The sequence below is a fragment of the Vanessa atalanta genome, chromosome Z (genome assembly GCF_905147765.1).
Source record: "Vanessa atalanta chromosome Z, ilVanAtal1.2, whole genome shotgun sequence".
Lineage (NCBI taxonomy): Eukaryota > Metazoa > Arthropoda > Insecta > Lepidoptera > Nymphalidae > Vanessa > Vanessa atalanta.
The window spans coordinates 14,900,096-14,919,780 of NC_061902.1; the positions used below are offsets into that span (position 1 = coordinate 14,900,096).

A 19,685-nucleotide genomic window follows, 5' to 3' on the forward strand; every position below is an offset into this window, starting at 1 on the left:
CACTTTGCCGGAATTTAACCTCCGACATTGTGGTATCACACCGCGGGATTGTTGGTGGTGACTTTCATCGGTCATCCAGAGTCGAGTCGCCGCGAAGAGAGAGCCTAAAATATCAGCTTTCTCCTTCGCGGTATGGGCTAATGACTCGCCGTCCCTGTGCAAAGATGGAAAAGAGGGCTGACAAAAATTCCCTAAGACAGCCTTAGTGAGAGACCAGAACGCACATGTTCCTGAAGGGAGGCATACCAGTCTCTCGCCAATTCTGCCAATGTACTCCGTCTTCGCCTTAACAATCACGTTATTGAAGGACCTAGAGGCAGAGTTATATTCCTTTCTGAATGCGTTGGTATTTACATCACGAGACGCCGATGCGTTAGCCCAGTAATGGTATCGTTCCCATTTTCGGCGTGAAGCCGTTTTGCAGAAACGACCAAACCAGGGCCGGGACTTGCCACCGATGGGGACCGCAGAATACGGAATGAACAGTTCCATACCCTGAAGTACCACATCGGCGACAGCCACAACGCTCGGATCATCCGGCGAGAAACAAACCTGCCCCATGGGTAGGATGCAAAGAAGGACCGCATCCCATCCCAATCTGCTGACTTGTAGTGCCACACTCTGCGGCAGCCCACGAAACGAGGTCGTGAGTACCGCGCAACCGGTACTGTACTCCGGACGAGACAGTGGTCCGACGAGCCCAGAGGAAGATCGACGATAACCTGGTAGCCATCCGGATGGAAAGTCAGCAGAAGGTCCATGTGAGGGTCCAAGGGAACAGGGAAGGTGTATGATCCTCCACGTCTTGTATTCGCCTTGGCGAGGTGACCAGTTGTGTCAAATCATATGCCAAAGCGAAGTCGTTCACCCCAGTTCGTGGTACAACGGAATGTTCCAATTTGTAATGACTGTCTACTATAAAGGGTAAGTTGTTGTTGACAACCCAGAAAGGCCCATGGAGCATGTTCTTAGTCACCAATGAAATTTCGGATCAACAGTTTTATCGGGAATTTCAGCTGATATAATGGAATCGATTTCATCTAACCCGAATTGGCCATCTAACCTATTAACACTTTTGCCATTCGACTGAGTACTTAACCATATAGGTGTTGTTTTATAATGAAATTCATAATTGATTTAACTTTTGGTTAAAAAATCTAGAAGCGACGTCATGTCTGTTGTTTGTTCGGGTAGCATAACGTTCTTAATTTCAATCCATCTAGGGTTACAACTTATAGGATAAATGTTATCAATAGGTCTTGCGGCTATATTGTTAAATATATGACATCGATTCATGCACATACTATTTAATATGGCGCAGGTTTCTGATGGAGAAAGGCTGGTGACTTTAAAGCCACATATTAAGTACTTGAATCACGCTGAAATTTTTGTTTTTACGTCTAAACCTTCAAAATCAATATAGGAGAATAGAATGACAGATAAAAATTTGTAATCGATCGTTAAGTTTACCTAAATTCACTTTAAGCAATGACCAATTTGAAATGTAATAAATGTTATTAACCGCATGGAAGTACGGTGTAGTCATTGTAGGAAGTAACGATATCTATACAAAATTATCACTTTAAATTTTTAAGCTGTTATTTGGAGATTTCGATAGTTTTTAAATTTTAAATCTCGGCCGTTCTATAAAAGCGCACAAAAATTATTCAAAACAGTCAAATAGCTTTTGAGTTTTAGCGAGACTAACAAACAGCAAATAATTTGTTATACATTAATTTTGCTATCAGACAAAATGATACAGATAAATAATAGCATAATTTATATCTTGCCCATATATATATATATATATAGATTTTACTGTCTTATTTAAAAAGCTACCACTAATGTTTAAATAAAGTCCGTATCATTATACCTCATTAATAAAACTACTTACATTAGAAGACCTTACATTTGCCCTTCCTCACTCGCATTTCGCTCGATTTTGGTATTTGTATAATAAATGGTGTTACGAACACCCGGCCTATAATAAATGTTGCTATAAAAAAAACTCCTTTAATTCGATTTATCCTTTATGAACTATTAAAAGGACTAGGTAAAAGTGTTTAAAACAAGTAGATTTCGAATTAAAATTAATATTTTCTTCCTTCGAGATCGTCTTCAAATAATGATTGAATTTCTCGACCTCAAATCAAGACGTGCATTTTGAACATTTTTTCGATTTTTTTTTTCGATTTCTTAAACTAGTCTTAACTAATTATCGAAAGGTTTCGTCGTTCGGCAAACTTTATATAAAACCTTTTTTCAGTCGGATGTTGAAATAAAAATATATACGCTTAATTTTTGTAGTGTGTTTAAATTGATGTATAATAAAAAATATCATTTAAAAACAACCTTAACTAGGAAATTAAAAAAAAATAATTTTAGCTTCTAGGCTTAATTTATAATTATGTATATATAATTGGCCGAGGATACTTAAAATAACTATGCATAATTTATACTTTTTTAAATTATTTTTTACATTAACTTACCTTTTTATGAGTAATTATTTATTAAAATATTAGAATAAAATTATTTATTTTTATTAAAATCGAAAAGAAACTAATTTTAGTTGAAATATAAAAAAACGAAATGCTTACAATTAGAAAATAACAACGACTCGTCTGATTTCGCTGTTATACTAATAGATACTGCTATAGAAAAGACTAACAATTTTTATCATCTATTATAGAGTAGACATCATAAGCTAGTACGTTTTTGTCTTCAATATTAAATAAAACAAAATTACATCTTTTTAAAAATCTCAGTGTCCAATACAAATTATACACGACACGTAATATCTATTTCGTCGATTTTCAAAAAAAGGGGCCTTCACGTACAATCCGGCAGATGTGAAACATCGAAGCTGAAGCTATTGTAATAATTTATAATGATTGATTATAATTTAAAACAGAGAAAAGAAATAAGTTAATAAAATAAATATTTTTGTTATTATTGTAATGATATACAACAACGAAGTAAATACTAAATAAACCCACAAGGGAGTAGATAGTGGTGTCGGAAAGGGAGCATAACGGTAAAATTATGTCAAGACCGCAAATGATGAAAAAAAATCAATGTAGCATTTTGTTACCAATGATTATCTTATTGCCAATAGACTTTGCTCGCGTCAGGTCGTCGAAGGAGTATTTGTGTTAAACATTTTTTTTTATTTTTTTATACTAAAATCGATATTGTCTCGAAAACAGAGCATAATAATCACTATCACAAATATTTATTAAGGCACGTATTCCATTTATTAAATATGTAATGCATTTCAAATAATTACTCTAGTGTTTCTGAAACTGTCCCTTAGTATTTTTTTTTAATTATTGAATTGTATTGAATTAGTTCACAAATGCTTGTGTAATTGAAAAGTAAAGTATTGTTTGAGTTTCTTTATATTGAATTCCTTATAATTTTTTTTTTTATATTTTTCTGTTTTATTTATTTACGCATCTGTTTGTTTGAGAACGATGTGTCGATAATATAAATACGATTAGAATTTAAGACTGCCTTTTTAGCAATACGAAATAAAACAAAAATATAAAGAACAAAATATTTGTCTCTATTTTTAGTGTGTACAGTCGCATTGATAAGTCATATCATATACTAATGTTCCAGCAGTTACGAACATGTACATACTTGTATTCTATTATCTCACTCTCTACTTGTAGCTACACGTGTTCTTATAAAATTTAATTAGACATTAATCTTATGACGTGTGTGAGTGACTGTATCACAGCCATTATTTTGTAGTATGACGTCACAAGACACCTTTCATAGATAAGATCGGTTTCTATTAAGGATTTTCTCATTTGTCTTCTGTAACGGTAATTATCGGTAATATTTAACGCGTTGTACCCATACTAACTAATATTTAAATTCCAAACTGCTATAACCAGAAGAGAACTTGAAAATCCGCAACCAACGACTTACTGTCTCGTGGATTATCGATGTGTGTGTATCCTTTATACTATTTACACTGCCATTGTATGAGGCGCGTACGTGACCGTAGTTTTTTAACTCGAATCAATTTTACGTATAACTTGAGATTAGGGCATTATCTGTGCCGGTAGCAATATGTAATTATATTATTAGCTTTGTATTCACTGCCTAATCATATGGATATCATTGTTGTGTGAGTTTTATTGTAGGCACCTTCTTTGGAACGCAGTCTTAACGAGGACGACAAATAATTTTTATTATAGTACAATTAAAATGTGCCTTTTATTAAGAGCAAAGGTTTTACAACTTTTGGAACATAAATTCGTAAAAGCTTTACGTATCCTTTTTTCATTGATGTATGTAAAGCTACTGCCGTGGCACGATCCTGGAGCTGTGAATGTTACTTGGTATTTTTATAGATATTTGTGAGCGACATGGTCTTTATAAAAACAAATCCGCACCAGGCGTATACTCTGCCTTATTTATGTCAAACAAACATCGAAAGGGAATATTATTTTCAAAAGTGCGCAGTCCATGCCTGACCTTTATAGTTCGAGTCCAATTACTTAAGAAATGTGTCGGTAGGAGAGCGGACTGCTTGAACACATCTCCTGTTTTATGTCTATAATTAATTGCTATGCATTAGATACTTATTATATTTAGCTCGGTTCTCACGGCACATATTTCTTTCGTAATTTTTCAGTGCTAGACAAATGTGAAGGAGTTCACGTGTCGTTCACGTTAACAGTATTATTGGGTAAGTTAGATTTTTGTAACAAATTAACTAAAATATTTAACACGCAGCCGTGCCATTAATTTTATAATACTAATTTACGTCGTATCTTGTGTAAAGAAGAGAAGTGTATGTAAAACCTTGTCTATGTGTTTATAAGAAAAACATTATGCCGCCGCGCGGCAATGAGTCAAATTACTTTATATTTTTAAGTAGTTGAAAGAAAAGAACAAAGCTGACAGTGCAGCTTGCTTACGATTAAATGTGCTTGTCTAAACCAAGTTAGTCGCAGTGTCGGCTTGCTCGCCTTGAATGTAAGTTGATATTTGGAACGAGACTGGAGAGTGTAGAAAAAATAATAATTGAAGTAAAAGTAAAAATATGACGTAACATAAAGAGTTTTTAACTGTTAACTATTTGAAATCCTTAGTTATTTTTTAAACGGTACCGTTATTGTATTTTCATTACAGTTTTAAAATGGTATCCGAGCGGCGAAGTATAATGTTTAAAATGCATTTTATGAAACTATTGTTTTAACGAGTGTTTAAATATATCGACTTTCCTCTTGTAATTTAAAGATTTCTTTGGCACGCTGCGTGTCATTGTCGTGCTGACTGTTTTGTATGTATGTACTTATATCGTTTCTTTAAGTATTTATTATTAGTACAAATCTAGGTAGTGGGTGTATTATTTAAACTTTTGTATTATTTATTATAGTCTTAAATGTTTGAGTTGTAATACTTTGATGTAATATCTCTCTTGATCATTGAAGCTTCTTTCAAAATTCCTCATTTTTCAAAAAAGTAGTGGTTCCTTTCCATGAACAATATTCATCCAATAAATTTCTCAATAATTACAATTACTTTTTTATTTAATACCTACTTTTATATAATATTGAGATTTATAAACAGTTTTCATGAGTCTCTATTTTAAGTTAAGATGAAATGTTTCTCCTAAGGTAAAAAACTAAATATTTTTTTCTGTAACCGTACTGAAGTAAATAAAACACTACAAAATATTTTAATCTTTATTTTTTCCCAATAACATAAATATTTTTTATCACAGTTTACAAGCAAGAAACTGACACGCAGATAATATCTTCGCAGGGTACAGCAGGCAGCGATTTTAATATTTATACAAAATATTCCTCACGCCAAGGTGATGCTCGGATGTTCAGCGATAACTAAGCGATAAGTTGCAATCAGATTTTTCAATGAAAAGCCTGTGACCTGCGTTCTTTTATTTATATAATTTGAATGGTTAACTTGCTCAATCCTTAAAGTAAATGTAGCAATTCAGTGGTCAGGTGTCGAAAGAGCCAAAGTATATATCTTAATAAAACAGAAAACATTTTGGCGTTAGCCAAAAAATTTAAAAAGCAATTATATTTATTTGTGCTACCTTAATATTACTTATATCTACAATATTACGCAGAGGCATGTGTTATAAAAAAAAACCAACATGTGTTCATAAATCTTATTCTGATTAAAAAGTGGCTTATTGATTTTGACCGCTTTGACACTAGTCCACAGAAATATATGCTATCACACAGATTTGACACATCAATGGTAACAATATTGTTATACATTATTAAAAGTCCATATAATATTCGTCTGTTATAATAAGAAATAAATCATTTGGTTCAGCCTATAAGTATTTCTTAAAACTTAAACAATAAACTTACGAAGCTAATATCGTATTATTGAGATTATTTCTTATATATTTTTATTTTAAGCAGTAAGAAGGCGGTAAGTCTTCACCTTCGACCGATATGGGCATGCATACAAATATTCTTATTATCGATATAATAAGTATATATGTATGAGTACTGTAAAAATATAAACTATTACTACTTTAAATATGACATACACTTTTTTTTTAAATCTCAAAGTTGTATAAATTCGGTTTTTGTAATTGTAATTAACATTCAACAAATGATCTTTTCTTATAAACAAAAATCTACCATCGTAAGTACTACTAGATACACCAATATTTATTTCAAAATATTTATACGTAAAATAATTAATAAATACATACATTTTATTTATGTACACAGATTAAATTAAGTTATTAAAATAAGTTTCTAATTGGAAAACTTACACAAAAAAAAAACAAGAAATTACATGTTTAAATAGAATTACCTAATTTGTAATTATTATTTTATATACAAATTCGTAATTCCAGTTCGCTGGGCTTACTATGGTCGAATTGGCCAAAGCTCTAATTAAACCTTAATGTCGTCACACAACATTTCAGTATGTTATTGTGTTTACTTTATTTATAGTAAAAAAGTAATATGTAGTAATGATCTCTGTATCGGGATTATATAAAATTATTTTTTTATTATGATATGGGTTCATATTTAATATATAGGTTTATATTATTAATAGGTATTTATATTATATACCGTGCCAATTAAAACTTATGTGTGTGATTTCATATAGGTATATAAATAAAAATATGTTTTAAACAGAAGGCTTATTTCAAATGAGAGCACCTTTGAGGTAAAATGTCTAGATATACGGATGTTATTATAAAAAATAACTCAGACCGTTTGTTAATCTATAATGAAGATGAAATTGAATTAGGATTTTTAATATATTTTTAAAACCCTGAATCCGTTTCTAAAATATTTTATTTCAAAAATGAAAAATAGTAGTGTTTTTTTCATAAGTGTATCTTAAAATAGTGTATATGGGTATTAAAGGTGCGTATCCAAGTGGCGTATCAAAAGTGCTCTGCGCAATGTCCTTTATTGGTACCCAAACACTTCAGTTCACTTCTTCACTTCATGTATGATCAGGCGAGTACTAGACTCATGTTTGAAATATGAGTAGCTTTAGACTCCGAGATAAGTTCTGAGGATCTCTCCTATGAGTTCAGGCTTGGCTCATGGCGTGGTCGATGTGTTGGGGAGCGCCATCTTCTTGTAGCACTTTGATATAAACATTATGCTTCACAAGATATTCGAACAAACATGTGAATAACAGTGAAGCATATAGCGTTGATGGACAGCGTATCAACTTCTGAGGCTATTGCAGGAGTGCAGAACACTAAAGCTACACTAAAATTGGTTACGTACCTAAGTTTTACAGATATATGTATGTATAGTTTCGGAGATCTCGCGATGAGTCTTTTAGGTTGCGTTTATATATTTATATATAAGAATATATCTATATTATAATATCCTTAAGTCTGATTGAGTTTAAATTTAGCATAGTTCTCTTTCTACATGTGATTCTTAAAATATTTATTTAATTAGAAAATTGTATTCTATTGGACACCATTTTGAATTATCTTCAGTAAACACCAAAATGTATAAAAATGACAGTTTGAAATGTCACTTGATCATAGATTGACGGAAGGATTCTGATGGGAATCGCTTCAACTACCATTGTTTCATTTATCCCTCTGATCTCACGAATCATAGTATTCGTAGTCACGTGTGCTTCACAAATCGGGTAAAAATTTTTCACACTAACGTGTTTGTCACGTCATATAAATTACCTATATAAGACATTTCAAGAGATAAGTAGGTAGTTGTTATCCTTATCTATCCTAAAATATAACAAACATTAATATGATTAGAATGCCCGTATAATAGACGCGAGACTTTGATATGTTCCCGCGATGAAAATGAAAATACCAAGCGTTATAATAAGACCATTCTTCAAGATCATGTAAGGAGGTATCTTATTATTATTCTGGTAAGTGGCCACGAGTTGAATGATGGGAGGAAACATGAGTGCCAGGGCTGTGCTGCTAATCGCGCCCACCAATGAAATGAAGAGTCCGAGCTGTGGTATTGATTCCGCCAAGATAACTAAAAAAATAAAATGATATTTAGTACAGGTCATTTTAGATTGAAATTTATATTTTGTCTTATTTTTACACAATATTTTTATTTTATTTGATAAAAGAAGATGAGCTCATGGGCCACCTGAGAGCATCTGATTATCACTTCTCGTAGATATTGGCATAAAGTAATATTATCTATCGGATATGCCGTCAACGCGTCTGACTAATAGTAAGATGTAATGATGTAATGTAAGTAAATAATATGAATACTATAGCTCCTCCGCGCGATTTTAGCCGAGTTGAATTTAATACTCCGGCCCCGTAAGTCGATATTACATAGTCTATATACATATATCAAAGTATTCTTTTTTAAGTCTAGTGGTAGATCCTCTCATGTGCGCAATCAAACAAACAATCTGTTTAGATTTATATGATCTAACTGTGGCTGAGCTGTCGGTTCCAACTGGGGTTTGAAACCAAGACCTGAGTTCTGTGGCCTTATATTTATTCCCAAGACCAAAAATGCTGTCAAATTAGTAAAGTAACGAAATATAAACAAGCAACTTTATAATCCAATAACACAAATATGTGAGGATTACTTGAAACGAAACGGCCTACTTTGATAAATTTATGATTAACGCTCAATGTCATACAACCTAACGATCTTCTAAGATATACTGATATCTTCAAGATTTGATCAACTATTACAAAATTGACACAGTTATTTTATAAGAGGTTTTCAAGATTAACTTCACAATCCAAAGAATTGATCTACTTATTTAAGATTGGTATAGACGTAAATAAAGTCAATCCTTATTTAAAGACTTGATGTAGGTTAATCGCCGCAATATGATCCATTGCGAATAGAAAGGGTATATCTAGGAATATGGTCAAATCTAATAATATATCCAATATAATCTAGGTACATGTCTTTTATAAAGTTGTTGAAACGAGAAAGATTAAATCAGAACAGATGTCAATGATCCCTGTCTTGAATGAATGGTCTATAAGTAATGGGCGATGGCTTACACTTGTCGTCTCTACTGCCAGATTTAACTGCTGGATATAAATGTGCAAGAAATAAATTCCATACCGACATGTCAGATGAGCCACCTGATGGTGATTGGTCAAAAGTTCAAAACCACCGCCCAGAGATTATTGTCATTGCCCATTATATTGGCGTACTTACAATGCAAACAGGATCCACAATAACGTTGCTGTTTGGCGGTAGAATCTATTTTCTATTTATACCATATGTTTTCGTTGAGTGAATAAAAACCCACTTTATTTATACATTGGTATTTTTATTCGGCTTGCTGTATAAACAGGTTTGGTAACTATATCCGAAATAACAAAAGAATACTTACAAGTAAGCATAACCATCAGCGCTCGATATCCCAGCTCCTTAGCTACTGGTAGCCTCTGACCGAACTTCTTGCGTAAGGGAGGCCAAGTAATTGCAATGGGAACGTAGAACTGCAACGGGTACGTCAGCAACATCGCCACGGTGATCAGTACTTGGACCGTGGTGCTCAGACTGAATAAACATAATTATGTTCAACATATAGATTGTAACTTAAAAAATATAAATATTAAACTCAGAATTTAGTAAAATAAATATATTTTTTCAAGATTGTTAAAAATAAACATGCAACCGGTTCGTGATGTGGATGCTACTATAAAATTATTATGAATGAATGGACATATAGAAAAGGTTTGAAATCAACAGATCTTTTTTTTATAAAATTCCCGTTTCATTTGTATTTAATAATGTATTTTTACCGATATTCGAATTAAACACTTTTATACATACATATTTTTCTATTAAAATAAACGGAATTGGAATTATTAATTTGAGTAAAACATATTTTAAATGCGATTCGTTTCTAATAAAGCGATCAGTCAATTCAAGAAAGGAATTACGGAATCCTTCTAAATCTATAATTTCTCTATAAAAATAATTAATGTTATTCAAAACTATTTTCAGCTCTATATCTACAACTAGTAATACAAAAAAAATTATACTTAAATTAAAAAAAATATCAATAATACTTTCGTTCAATAATACCACATGTCAGAAACATTGGCCGATCGATCGATTTCAAAGCTTCATACATTTAGAAACGTGAGGCCTGTTGCGGAGTCACGTTTGCTGTTCATACTATATGTAGTACTAATTGTACATATATGGTAAACGTTCCAGTCAAAGTGATTTTCTTAAAAAAAAATATAATTACTAGCTGAAACTGCGGTTTTACCCGCGCGAAATTTATAAAACACAAAATTAACTAACCTAACCAAGCCCCGTTTTACCGTCTTAGGGGTAGATTTTGTAAAATTACTTAGCGGATGTCTACACCCTATAAGGAACCTACCTGCCAAATTTCATGTTTGTTGGTGTTATAGTTTCTGAAATTTCGTGATTAATCCACTGATTAATCACGAAATTTGAGAATTTTGGTATTTCGCTTTTATACGAGTATATACATAGATATGTATTCTTAGTTTTTGTTCAACAATGCATTCATATTGCATCATTCTCGTAACAGCGTATTATCCCTGAACAATGTAACTAAATTTTTCTTAATAGGTTCCCGTCTTATTGATGGTCACGGTCAATGAAAACTGTGCCAAATTATTAAGATACTAAAACCCTTACTGATTAAATGATAATAACGGTCTGTAGCGATTACCGCGTTAATTTTTATACCTTTTTTAATACTTTAACTGTAATGAGTTGATATAGTCGGGATGTCATCGTAAAATATTAGAGAAAATATTTTCTGTTTTATACACCTTGGTCATATTGAATACGTTTTTAATCTAATAAAGTTAATAGTAATGTTATCTTACACGTGTCCCGGCCGCAAGTTAAGTGTAAGACTTCCAGCGACATCGTCACCCCACTTGAGATAGCCGAGAAAACCCACAACGACAAAGATACTGGCCACGACCACCATGCCGACGTTCAAGACGCCTAGTGGCTTCTGGAACTGCTCCCGATTTTTCATTTCATTCTTCAAGGGCAATACCTATAGTAAAAATTTAAATGCAAATTGTTATTTGTATGTGATCACCAATTATTCAGATTTTTCTTTAATTATATCTTGATTGGACAGGAAAAGATGCAGACAAACTCAATTATCACATTAGGAACAAACCCAATTATAACTGTCTCAACCATCGATACAGAGATACGCAAATATTATTGATAATATTAACTAAACATATCAATTAAATTACGATGTTAATAAGATTACTCGTTTAAAAATAAATATGTATAACACATTTTTAAAATTAATTGATTATTTAAAGTTCTTGCTCACCAAACCTATACCCTCAAAAGCATAAACTGCGGTTCCAAAATACAAAGGCAATTGGTGCCACGAGGCCAAGTATTCCCTTGATTTCACGGGTGGTAGGTCTTGCGTGGCTTCATACAACACTGCGCCAACCCCTACAGCCATTAAAACGTTGGCGACCGTTGAAAATGGAGTCAGGTATTTTAAATTTCGAACCATACAGAGAATAAGAACCGGGATCACCACAAAAATCATATGGATTGACAGTTCTATATGGATACCGTACTCATCGCATATCTGAAAAATACAATAAACACAAATTTAAGTTATATGTACATTTGTACATATAACTTATGGTCGTTCTTTTAAGAAGAAAAGACATCAATTTATAATTTATTTGCTTGCTATTAAAGCATTAATGTTTTATAAAATAATAAGCAAAGTCGGATTTGAATCATAATAAGCGAGCTTAAATTAGACAATTTCATTTTAATCACTGTTTTAAGCAAATGAATTAGTTTGAATTTGGAAATGTATTTTTTATTAACCGTATCCATAAAATTGTAAGAAGCATAATAGTTACCATCTTAACGTTATTTGCTATAAACACAATGTAAATACAGCAGAATCCCAGTTGAGTTATGCAAAGGAAACCGTTGACGAGAATTTTCATTATAGGAGCAAGAGGCCGAAGCCTTGCCGGTCCATATTCAAACACCAGTGACACTGTATCAGCAAAGCCTGGAGGTTTCTCTCGTTTCATCCTTGTATAGATATCTTCGGAACAGTTTAGCTGTCATAGGAAATAATATACAAAAATGATTTATACACATATAATATACATACATACATGTCCATACACATTTAAATGCAATTATGATACTAAATCTATGTACTTATTTAATCTCGTAAGGAGCAACCACGTGTTATAATTACACAAACCGAGACGGTTCTTGTGATATGATACCATTAGTTACTTTGTCTAGTATTACAGAATTAAACCATATAAGTGATTTAGTTCCATGAACTTTGTATAAAAATAATACTAACTAATGAAGGACTACTTAAGAAGACTAGGATTTACTAGGTCTAGGTAAGGCTAGGTCAAAGCTACACAATTACAGTTTATGTTGCATAGTTAAATGTTGACATCACATTTTTTATGTAATATAATAAGGAATACGAAACTCTAAAGGTTCCTTTGCGCTACTGACTGCAGTTTCTGCATTTACTGAGACTATTATAAATCGGTGTACATTGACCTACAACTCGTTGCATTTGCTCTAGTCCAGTTAAGGTTCTGTGTGAATAGTATCAATTTCCTTGTATCAAGTAAATCGTTCACGGTTGACGAGATATTCCATTTGAGCCGTTCAATTTTGATCAAATACAACATCTGACATTTTAATGTATTTATTAACGTAAACGTATGTGAGAGACTTGCCGAGAGCCGAGATGGCGCAGTGGTTAGAACGCGTGCATCTTAACCGATGATTTCGGGTTCAAACCCAGGCAGGCACCACTGAAATTTCATGTGCTTAATTTGTGTTTATAATTCATCTCGTGCTCGGTGGTGAAGGAAAACATCGTGAGGAAACCTGCATGTGTCTAATTTCAACGAAATTCTGCCACATGTGTATTCCGCCAACCCGCATTGGAGCAGCGTGGTGGAATATGCTCCAAACCTTCTCCTCAAAGGGAGAGGAGGCCTTTATCCCAGCAGTGGGACATTTACGGGCTGCTAATGTAATGTGAGAGACAATTTACGAATTACATCCATAATTTACGAATATTACCAAGTGTGTCTTAGTTTTTTATCTATTGTATGCAAGATGTGGCTTTTGTGAAAGGTAATCTAGGCAGTTACCAATAGATGTTGGGCGTGTACACAGATGATTCCAAGAATAGCTGTCATTATTGGAGCAAAAATTATCCCGCCGTTTTTGAAAGCGTCCCCCATCGCGAGCAGCCCTGATCCGATGTTTCCTCGAAACAAATGAAGCAATGTATCTGCATATCTGTTTTTGAAATGAAAAAACTCATAAGTAATACTATTACGTAATATAAAATTAATTTAATTAATTAATTTAATTTTTCAATCGATACATACCAATACATAATAGATAGGGGACAATAAAATTAACAAATTCTTAAAAAATACTATAAAATAAATAAACAACAGACATTAAAAATATAAAAAGAAATAAAATACAAAATTTCTATTTGTGGTTAAATTTCATACTTATTTTCTTAAATAATTTCACAGTCATCAGTCAACTCACGATGTAGGGTGGCTGACGTGATGGTGTCCATCGTTTCCACTGTCGATGTTCAACTGGCTCTTGCTTTCCAAATTTATTATCTGCTCACGAGATTGGAACGCGCTATATCCATCTGATACGTTGCTGAGAAAAAATATCGAAATATATTTAGCATATTTATTTAAAAATTATATTTAGCATTTTAGTTATACAAATAAATATACTATATAACTATACAAACGACATCATTATTTATCTTATTGATTTGTATAACTGTTTCCCGCCCACTTATCTAAGGGGTTTTACCGTAATGTAATCATAGATGACGTCATAATATAATCTCTAACCTACATCAATAAAAACATGATTGTTGTTGAGATTATTGCGTTAACAATAATCCACCTCTTCAACTTAATATAGTAGTGGAAAAGTTGTAGAAGTTGTTCCAAAGTGATAGCATCTAAGATCCAAAGTACGCAGCGGATCCGCATAATACGGGGTTATTGCACAATATCCTAGATATCCTAGATACGATAGCCAAAGTACTGTTGCATTCTGGAGGATATGGACGCGAGACTCTATTAGCAGAGTTGGGTCCTCTGTCAGAACGACAAAAGCGAGTGTGCTCGAGGCGTTGAAGTGGCGGGATCGCAGAAGGCTCTAGGCTCTAGCGTCTCCGCAAGGAACGGTATACACACAGTCGCATCTTCGGAGTGATACTGCCGGACTTCGAAGCCTACTAACTTACGCAGGTAATGGCCGGTTTCGGTTGCTTTGGAGAATACCTGTGTTAGATTTGTCGTCAGGGGCTAAAAACTTAACTTAATGAAATGAGTTGGTTAAAAAAGTTGCTTTATTCGGTTCAGATAGGTTCCCAGGAGGTCTCATAATATTTTTTTGACGTTAAGCGTATCGTGTTTCTGAAAATCGGTATAAATCATGTTTGCTATATCATTGTTTGCTTATCATAATTTTAGTTTTTCGATTTATTTAATATAAACTGAGTTACTGACGACGACTAATATATATATGAACAATGTACATATAGGTCAATATTTTTAGTGGCAAGATATTGTGAAAGACATTTAAGATGGAGTGTTTCCCTGGAAACTAAGCAGGATGTTAGATCATACATCCGGTAGATACAGACATATTATTTTATTTATTTTACAAGTTACTTTATACAACGTCTACTGTTTATTTAATGTATATTTTTAGTAATGATTAATGTTTACATTTTACAAACACATTTCAGGACGTGAATGATATAACTAATTATTGTTTTCGTCATAATCCTTAATGTAAATAAGACATAGTAACGTAGACAGGTTAAAAGTATTGTTAAAATTACTTTTTAACAACTTTATCGATACTAAAATATGGAAACCACAAAGAAAAATATCTACGTAAAGATATGGTGTCATTAATAAAAATGATATTATGAATATATTCGCTTTGCAATATTTGGACATTATTTAATTTTTCAATCAAATAAGATAACTTACATTCCATTATTATATGTTAAAATATTTTGTTTTCTTTTTTATTTGCAACGATTAGAGGTCATTTTTCACTTTGACTATCAATAAGCAAGTATAATACGTCTAAGTCAATTATAAATGAATGTGAGTTTATTATTTAGGCAATAAAATGATCCGATAACCAAAAGTTTGGTAGCACGTTATAATTCGCTTTGCATATGTTGTAACAATCCTACTCCTAAATATTGAGGGCATTGGCTTACATAATATAGTTTTGAATGTAATAAAATAAATGATTTTTCATTGACGACATCACGCGTAAATAAGTCTTTCAAAATTTAATGGTAGGATTATATTATACAGGGACTGGTAAATATATATATATATGTATAAATCAAGTGTTCATGTACATTATTAATTAGTACAACAAAAATATCTAAATAGTTTTCATAACTTTTATAAAAATTTAAGTAAATAAATCACTAAATTACCGTGGCGACACACTTTTATGTAAACGAAGTACAATAAAGAATAACCTTCACCTATTTATACATCAACATAAGATATTATGTTTATGTACCTATTTAATCGAATTATTCGATTAGAAAACGATTCCGTTTGGATTCACAACTGATTTAACGATTCACTTAATAGTACACATCCTGGCGATTCGTTTTATTTCATCCATGCTTATCAAACACGTAAGTATTCATTTCATAATAATTATGTTGAATAACGTTACTTAAATAATTTAATTAAAATAATGGTTTTTTGTAATATGATCTTTAATCGGGACATGATTTCATGCTTCAACGGTCACCTTGCAAGATACTTCGATTTAACAGTGTTTTTTGAACAATAATCAAACATGATCGTATTTTAAGTATAATCTATATTAGTCTCTAAATAATAAACACAATAAGAGTCAGTTTCGCAATTATCACTGCACTTTAAAATAGCTTATATAATGGTCTTAAGAACTGATTCACTTGCTTGTTAACTTTTCTCGGTCGGTTGAAGTAGCCTGCGACCGCACTTCCGAAACCTGATGCGGCAGCCGAAACCGCATTCTGTATTGGGTTGAAGTTTTGATATTGATTGTAAGGCTGATTATAACCATAGTTCGCTTGTCCTCCAAATGCTCCTGGGAATCCTTGGACACCATAACCACCTTGACCGTGACCCCCATGACCATGTCCTCCATGACCGTGTCCTCCATGACCATGTCCCCCATGACCGTGTCCACCATGGCCGTGTCCCCCGTGACCATGGCCGCCTTGAACGGGATACTGTTGAATCGGAGCGAGTGCTGGCCCGCCACCACATCCGAAGAAGTAATTTGTAACAGGCGCGTTTACGTATGTGTAGTCGTGAGGTCCAAACTTTTCCCCGAAGGTCCTTCCGTACCCTCCATAGCAAGGGTTATTCTGGTGCTTCTTCTTTTTTCTATGTTTACGTCCGATATCGTCATCATAGTCGTTAACACCAAGATCTCTAGTTTCGAGCGCATCCTCGGAAGTGACCAGGAGCACAGAGCTTTGCAAGAGTAAGATGATAATTTTGATTTTCTGAAATATTAAAACGATTTAAATTTATTTTTAACAAAATTTTCATATACTATGATTTTCGATTTCAAAAAATATAAAACTTATACAACAATGATAGTTTAGCTTTATAGTATTGCGAATTGTAAACAAAATACAAGTAGAAACATAAGTAGTAGCGAGCAAATTATATTGTAATTGAATATACACAAGAGAAATATATATGTATATATATTTTTTTTTGAACTTTTTATTTTGTATGAACTGTACACATAAAAAACAAAAAGCTTTAGGTATATAAATTATTTTCAGCACTAACTAAATTAAACGTACTTAATTAAATAATTATTACGCGACTCGCATTGCCCGTGACAACGATCGCAATTCAAATTTGAGGTAAAAAAATATAATACAGTTTTATTATTACGCTTAAAACTACGGCTGCGTATTTGGTGTTTTAAAAAAATGTACGTTATCACCGATCCTTAAATTCAAATTAATTATTAATTTAAAATAATGTTGTTAAAAATTTTACCATCGACTAAAAATTCAATATTATTAAGATATAAATATAAAACTAAAGTACTTACCATTTTATCCCAGCTTTTATGTTAATCAGCTGTTTCGGTTGCCGTCTTCAAATCAACTAACTCCGTCATTACGAATTTGGGAGATACCGGTGTCGAAAGTGAAAGGTATATTCCGCATCATGTTACAGTATTAATATCGCAATTCTCAGCGACGGCTGTGAGTAACTATACCTGGGTATGGCAATTGGGCAACATCCATAAACAAATAGCTTATTAGTTATATAGTTTCCCTTATAAAAAGAATTTGCGTCAGAATCGTTTCACTCACGCGTTACATATATAAATGTTGCACCTACATTTTCACTTTCGATTTTGAATTTTTACATTGTACCTATAGAAATGAGTTTACTTTAATATGTTTACTAATTTCATTTAGATATAGCTTTCCTATTGAATAAGTATTGAATTATATAGTTTGTATTTGTTGTACATTGAGAAAGATTTATTGATTTTATAACTGTTAAAAGTATATGGACTTTAATAGTGAATTGTCTATTTCCTAATCACATTGTCTTTGATTAGTTGACGTACGCCAGAAATGTATCTAAGAGTTGGGAATAACCCTAGTCAGCCGGAAATGAGATGAATATCATGTCTCATCTGTATACCTCAAACGTAACGCCCGTATATATCGGATGCTAGGCAAAAGTCTCCTCGTCTTTTAAGGAGACGTTGGGAACTAAGAATATGTTGTCACTCTATAGTCTATAGCTTTATTGTGGGCAGACGTAAACTGTTTCAATAACTTCATATATTGGCAAAAATATATTTTGGTAAATTATATTTTTGTTTAAATAGTCTATTCATTAAGTATATATGGAATATAGAAGTATAACACCTAATAATATAACACCACGTCACTATCCACGGAAACGGAGCAATATTGTTTAACGCAATTGAAATCACTTCAAGTATAAGATTAACTAATATTGTTGGATCACTAAATATGCATGCACTTTCATACATAATAGTCACTCTTTTTAGGCGTTCATTTTGACTTTTGAGTGAAAGATGCAATATGAACCGTCTTACTTATGAAGAAATATTATTATAATTTGATAACGGAACCCTAATAAGCGCAATATACATACATAGGTACAGGATCTATGACCGTTAAAGAAAAACCCAGCGTTTCGTAAGTACTCCCAGATGGAGACCAGCGTATACGTTGCGACATGAAACATGTATTTGCTTTGTGAGCTTACAGCTGATGTTTATTTCTACGAACATATTATTTATTTTTCCAAGGTCATATATAAAAATGAAGTTTTCTTATTCAAAATGAATCCGTCGATGATTCTAGACATTTATATATGTACTTATGTATATAGCCAGGTAGTCTATTCCGAATCTTACTGCAGGTACATTGTTTAATCATAATATTTAATAGAGACAATCATTTCGTAGTCATTTCACTAGTGTCATACGAAATGTTTTCTTACGACTCAAATATTGAGGGTTTTTTAAATTAAAGAGAACTAAAAGTCATTCATAAACCGTATTTTTTATGTTATAGTTAGACGACCGGGCCAATAGGCCACCTGATGGTAAGTAGTCACAATCATAAACAATGGCACGTCCCTTTTGCCTGCAGTTACACCATCATACTGGAACACAAGAATACTAAGAATTGCTGTTTGGAGACGAATACTCTTCTATCTTTTTGCAAGAGTCCGGATAAAACGAGTAAACAAATATGATATTGGATAATATAATGATATAAGATAATAAATATGGCATTGGTTAAGGCGGACGAGCGCCAATAGACAATGGCGCTGGAAGATATATTACCCATTATCTATGTCGCCAATGCGTCAACAACCTTGGGAACTAAGATGCTATGTCCCTTGTGCCAATAGTTACACTGGCTCACTGGGCCTTTAAACGGGAACGCAACAATACGGTGGCATACGGCAGGATATCTGATGAGTGGGTAGTAGAATATATGATCCGGGTGGTACCTACCCTAGGCTGGCACAAAGACCTACCACCAAGTATTTGCTGAATAGTGATTATAGTACAATAATCTAG

The 19,685-nt window shown here is 32.8% G+C and overlaps 1 protein-coding gene across 1 annotated transcript in view; it reads right to left on the reverse strand.

Moving 5' to 3' along the window:
* Positions 1-6,782: 6,782 nt before the first annotated feature.
* Positions 6,783-19,685, reverse strand: part of LOC125075957 (proton-coupled amino acid transporter-like protein CG1139) — a 40,822-nt gene continuing 27,919 nt past the window's right edge. The window contains exons 3-9 of the mRNA XM_047687841.1: positions 14,061-14,183; positions 13,646-13,796; positions 12,362-12,571; positions 11,803-12,075; positions 11,330-11,508; positions 9,844-10,013; positions 6,783-8,501 (exon numbers count right to left, since the gene is read on the reverse strand). Of these exons, the coding sequence (XP_047543797.1) occupies positions 8,263-8,501; positions 9,844-10,013; positions 11,330-11,508; positions 11,803-12,075; positions 12,362-12,571; positions 13,646-13,796; positions 14,061-14,183 (1,345 nt within the window). The 3' untranslated portion in view covers positions 6,783-8,262. The remainder of the gene's footprint in view (positions 8,502-9,843; positions 10,014-11,329; positions 11,509-11,802; positions 12,076-12,361; positions 12,572-13,645; positions 13,797-14,060; positions 14,184-19,685) is intronic.